Genomic DNA, 5,326 nt, shown 5'->3' with positions numbered 1-5,326 from the left:
CCCCCCCACCACCACCCCCGGGGCTTGCCAGCGTCTTGGATGAAGGCTGGACCTGCGCGGATCTCCACCTCTCCCAGGCTGGGCTCGACCAACAAGACCACAACACCAGGTAGGGATCCTGCAGCTTCCCGGGACACCCGGGGAATGCCGGTGAGGCTTTTCCAGAGGCCAGTAAATTCTGGAGTAGTCGGGGAGGGGGGTGTTTCTTGCACCCAGACCTCAAAACAGAGAGGATTGCCTCCCGTGCTGGATCGCCCCGGCGTGGCTTCTCCACCTCCGGTGGAGGTCCGGCCGGCGTGAGGTTCCCTCAGGTTGGAAATGCGGCTTTTTTTCCCCCGGTAAACTGCATGTGGTTCCCTCCTTGCTTTTTTTCTCTCCCCTTTGCAGAAGGAAGATCTACGGACCGAACCTCATCGAGGTGCCGGTCAAGTCCTACGCCAGGCTGTTGGTGGAGGAGGTGTGCATCTACCGACCGTGCTTCCAAACGCCGCGTTGTCCCCGGGGCAGATCCTTCCCCCTGCTCCCACATCCTTCGCTGCCAGCGCTTCCTCGCTGGTGGGGTGGAGAGGACTTTAGAGGAGAAGCAGCTCAAGCAGAGATCAGAGAAGACAGAGCTGTGGAGGGGACCCGTCCTGCCTCTTAGCTCAGACAGGAGCGTCCCCAGAGAGTTGTAGAGGTGGCTGAGCGTCCTCGGGAGTGTCCCGACCGTAAGCGAAGCCGGGGAAGGACGGAGGGTTTGTGAGAAGTCAGCCAGTTCATCCCCAGCCCCAGGGAAGGACCGTCTTCTCCTCTGCATACGCAGTTGTTCCTCAAGGAGCCTGGAGGTCTCACAGTGGGCTGGAGGGAAGCTCTCCCCACCCCAAACCTGCTCTCTCTCTCTCTCTCCATGGTCCCTTCCAGGTGCTCAATCCCTTCTACATCTTCCAAGTGTTCAGCATCGTGCTGTGGGTCTGCGACGCCTATTACTACTACGCTGCCTGCATCTTCCTCATCTCCACCATCTCCTTAGGGCTGTCCCTCTACGAGACGAGGAAGGTTGGTGGGGGGCTTATCTGGGACACGCAATTTGAGCGGAACAGCCCATTTTCTGATGATGTTTGACCTCTGTGCTGATGCTGAGCTCCCTCCGAGCCCGGCTGGGGGAGGACAACCCATACTCCCAACGGCGGGGCGGGTTTCCTCGTCCTCCATCCGCGGTCCCGAGCCTTCGAGACCTATTTTTAGGGATGCTTCGCTGGGCTTTTTGAGCTGCTGCTCTCCTCTCCCTCCCTCGCCAGCAAAGCGCAACGCTGCAGAACATGGCCAAGATGTCGGTGGGTGTCCGAGTCCATCGCCCCAGCGGGGGGGAGGGTGATGCCCGCCGCGAAGGCCTGAAGCTGTTGGGGATGACGCGGGGATGACGGTGCCTGAGCACAGCCACGTTCTTTTTTGGGGTTGTTTTGGTTTGGTTTTTGTTTTGTTTTGGGTTTTTTTTTGCCAGAGGAGATGGTGGTGAGCTCCGCCGACCTGGTGCCGGGCGATTGCATCAGCCTCCCCTTTTTTTTCTTTTTCTTTTTTTTCCTGGTTTTAACATTTCAGCCGGTCAAAAACGCCTTTATTCTCTTTCAGAATAAACCAGAAATTTGGCTTTTTTTTTTTGGGGGGGGGGGGAGGACGGGAAAGGATGAGCCGTAAGGATGGCCCTACGGCAACCCCTTCCCATCCAGGCTGGTTGGGTCCTGCCCCCTCCCAGGGTGATAAACCTCTCTCCGTGATGTTCTTGGCCGTAGGGGAGAGCGTGCCGGTGATGAAAACCCCTCTCCCGGCCAGCAGCCAGGCAGCCGCCACCGTCTATTCCCCTGAGGAGCACAGGCGGCACACGTTGTTCTGCGGGACGCAGGTCATCCAAGCCAAGTCCTACGTGGGCAGAGAAGTGCTGGCCGTGGTGACCCGCACTGGTAATGAATGGATTGAGGTGGGGAGGAGGGAAATCGGGATTAAGCCACGTCCTTCGGAGCTGTGACTTTGCACGCCCTTACCTTCCCGCCCCTCTCCCGCAGGTTTTTGCACGGCCAAAGGGGATCTCATCAGCTCCATCCTCTACCCCAAACCCGTCAGCTTCAAGTTCTACAAGGATGCTGTGAAGTTTGTCCTGTTCCTCGCCGTCCTGGGTACGTGTGAGCGTGGAGGCATGGCCAGGAGCAGCCAAACTCCTCTTAGAATGGTTGCAGGCAGCCTTCGCCCGCTTCGCTTTGTAACCGAGCCTCTTCTCCCTCCCGCCCAGCTTTTATCGGAACACTCTACAGCATCCTCATCTTGGTGAAAAACCAGGTAGGGCTGTTGGGGCTGGGGAATCCCCACGCTCAGGTTGGCACTGGGACCATCAGGTGAAGGTGGGTGAGGGCTACGGGGATGCCCACCCCTCTTCCCTCCTCGCCTGCCAGGTCCCCGTGGGGCAAATCATCATCCGTGCCCTCGACCTCGTCACCGTCATCGTGCCCCCGGCTCTCCCGGCTGCGATGACGGTGGGTACCATCTACGCCCAGAACAGGTTGAAGAACCAGGGCATCTTCTGCATCAGCCCTCCCCGTATCAACCTCTGCGGGAAGATCCGCCTGGTTTGCTTCGACAAGGTGAGTCTCCATCGGCGCCGCGGGAGAACGAGGGTTTCCAACTCGAGGACTGGACCCACCACGCTCTCCCCCGCAGACGGGAACGCTGACGGAGGAAGGGTTGGATGTCTGGGGGGTGGTCCCGCTGGAGAACAACCGTTTCGCCCCCATCGTCCACGAGCCCCGCCGCCTGCCCGCTGGCCCCTTGCTCTACTCCCTGGCCGCCTGCCACGCCGTCACACTGCTGCGGGCGCAGCCCGTCGGGGACCCCGTGGACCTCAAGATGGTGGAGTCCACGGGCTGGGTGAGACAAGCGGTGGGCAAGGTTGCATAGCTGTAAAGAGGAAGGCGCATCTTGCTCCGCCGGGAGGAGGGGATTGTTTCGAACCGTCCCTGGGGTGGATGGGGTTTGGGGTTTGCGAGGCAGAGCTTTTCCCAGCTCGGTGTCTGCCTTGGTTTCAGCGCCTGGAGATGATGGAGGAGGAGGAAGGTGAGCTGCCCGCCTCCCAGCAGTTTGGGACGAAGGTCTTGGCTGTGATGCAACCTCCTCCCGAGGAAGAACAGCCGCGAGACAGGGTAAGTCCCGGGGATCAGAAGGGCTCAGGCTCCCCAGGTCACTGGATCTTCACCCCCAAAGGGTCGTGGTGCTTCACAGCCTCTGGAGAGGGGTCAGACCTCCCGGAGAAATTCCTGCCTGGCCCTGAAGCCCTCTCCATCTTCCCCGCAGAAGCACCGGTCACCCCTGGGGATCCTCCGGCGTTTCCCCTTCTCCTCCTCCTTGCAGAGGATGAGCGTGCTGGTGAAGCTGCCCGGCGAAGCCCCGGCCCACGTCTACATCAAGGGCGCGCCGGAGATGGTGGCCAGTCTTTGCGGGAAGGAAACCGGTACGTACTGGGGGACGTGCGGTGGTTCACTATCCCTCCCCAGCTGAGAAGCGGCCGCTCCTGCTGCTCTGTCGTCTCTCTGCATCCCTACGGCTCCCCCCCCACGGCGCAGGGGGTGGGATGCTGTTGGCGGAGGCGCGGGGCTTTGGATTAGCTCCAGCTTCACGGTGGGAGAGGGGGGAGAAAATAGGAGCCGAAGGGGGTGGGAGTCTGGATGAGCATCCAAAGCCCTTCGGTCCTTTGGGAATTTGGAGCCCCCCCCGGGATCTGCGGAGACGGGGTTCGTTCGGGGGCTCGTTCTGACCCCGCTTTTCCCCCCCCTTCGCGGCTGCCAGTGCCTGCGGATTTCACCCACGTGCTGCGACACTACACCACGGACGGATTCCGCGTCTTGGGTCTGGCTTACAAACCCCTGAGCGCGCTGACCACCTTCCAGGAGGCTCTGCAGCTCCCGAGGTCGGTGCCAACTTTTTTTTTTAACCTTCTCGTTAGATCTTGTTTGCTCCCGGCATCTCACGGGATGCTTTGCTCACCCCGCGGCCTGCCCCGTCCGAGCAGCCTGAAAGGAATTAAACCCCGATTTGTCCTAAAGCGGTCGCTGGCTGCCTCCCAGATGGATTTTTTTAAGCTGTTTATACCCATCGATGCTCTCTGCCCGCTGTGGAAGACGGTGTTGAATGGCTCCTTCTATCCCACCAGGGACTCCGTGGAGAGCGGCCTGACCTTCCTGGGCTTCCTCGTCATGAAAAACGTCCTCAAACCGGAGTCTGCGCCCGTCATTCGCCTCCTGAGGAACGCCAACATCCGCCCCGTCATGGTGACAGGTGACCCTGAGGAGGGGGGAACGGGGGACGCTGGGCTCGGGGAGGACGTGGGGACGCAGGCGACCCGCGACGTCGCGCAAGGGGTGGAGGGTTTCTCCGCCAGAAATGGGTGGCCTGGAGCAGCCGGGGGGCACGGGGAGGACTGCGGGACGCCGGTTTGGTGCGTCCCCACTTGTTGGCGTTGTCCTCTTGGGGGGAACTCGGGGGCAGGCGGCGTGGGGAGGGTTACGGGCTGCTTTCTTGTGAGCCCGCAGAGCCGGGGTGGACGGTTTAGGCAGCAAAACTGCTCGTGGTTTCCCCACCGGTGACATAAATGTCGGTATCGCGCGAGCGCCCCGAGTTGCACGGTTAAAGAAGGACACGTAGGAGTCGCCGTCGGGTGTTTTGCGGCGAGGCAAGCGGCGCTGCCGGGGTTGGAAGCTGCTGGTTTTCTTCGGGGTAAGGCAAAAAGGAGGTTTTTTGGAGCTCATCCCTCCAAAAGTGGGGAAGAGAAGGGATCCCCCCGTGCAGCGTGGCTGTGGTGACCTGGAGAAGGGGAACGCAGCAGCTTTGTGGCTTTGAGCCGCTCTTGGATGGGTAACCACGTGAGACCCCACCAGCGCCGGTGGAGCGAAACTGGCTGTGACAGAGCTCAGAGGGTTGTGATCAGCGGCACAGGACCTAGTTAGAGGCCTGTAACCGGCGGTGTCCCCCAGGGGTCAACACTCGGTCCAATATTGTTCAGTCGGAGTCTGGTTGGAGACCTGTAACCAGTGGTGTCCCTCAGGGGTCAACACTTGGTCCAATATTGTTCAATATATTCATTAATGACCTGGATGAGGGGACAGAGTGTATCCTTCAGCAAGTTGGCTGATGATACCAAACTGGGAGGGGTGGGTAACACTCCAGAGGGCCGCGCTGCCATCCAGTGGGACCTGGCCAGGCTGGAGAGCTGGGCAGAGAGGAACCTCATGAGGTTCAACATAAGCAAGTGCAGGGTCCTGCACCTGGGGAGGAAGAATGCTGGGCACCAGTATAGGTTAGGGGT

The 5,326-nt window shown here is 60.5% G+C and overlaps 1 protein-coding gene across 1 annotated transcript in view; it reads left to right on the top strand.

Annotated features, from left to right (window-relative positions):
- The window catches only part of ATP13A2 (ATPase type 13A2), a gene marked incomplete at its 3' end in the record, with an annotated part of 15,515 nt that overhangs the window by 6,208 nt on the left and 3,981 nt on the right, over nucleotides 1-5,326 (top strand). The window contains 14 exon segments of the mRNA XM_009880084.1: nucleotides 32-109; nucleotides 388-457; nucleotides 901-1,035; nucleotides 1,278-1,350; nucleotides 1,481-1,540; nucleotides 1,704-1,937; nucleotides 2,040-2,150; nucleotides 2,264-2,310; nucleotides 2,424-2,612; nucleotides 2,689-2,895; nucleotides 3,054-3,167; nucleotides 3,319-3,475; nucleotides 3,811-3,931; nucleotides 4,175-4,299. Coding sequence (XP_009878386.1) covers nucleotides 32-109; nucleotides 388-457; nucleotides 901-1,035; nucleotides 1,278-1,350; nucleotides 1,481-1,540; nucleotides 1,704-1,937; nucleotides 2,040-2,150; nucleotides 2,264-2,310; nucleotides 2,424-2,612; nucleotides 2,689-2,895; nucleotides 3,054-3,167; nucleotides 3,319-3,475; nucleotides 3,811-3,931; nucleotides 4,175-4,299 — 1,721 coding nt within the window.

Source organism: Charadrius vociferus, unplaced genomic scaffold, assembly GCF_000708025.1.
Source record: "Charadrius vociferus isolate BGI_N301 unplaced genomic scaffold, ASM70802v2 scaffold1592, whole genome shotgun sequence".
Taxonomy (NCBI): domain Eukaryota; kingdom Metazoa; phylum Chordata; class Aves; order Charadriiformes; family Charadriidae; genus Charadrius; species Charadrius vociferus.
The sequence above is the reverse complement of the archived record's forward strand: the minus strand, read 5'-3'. Positions and strand labels throughout refer to the sequence as shown.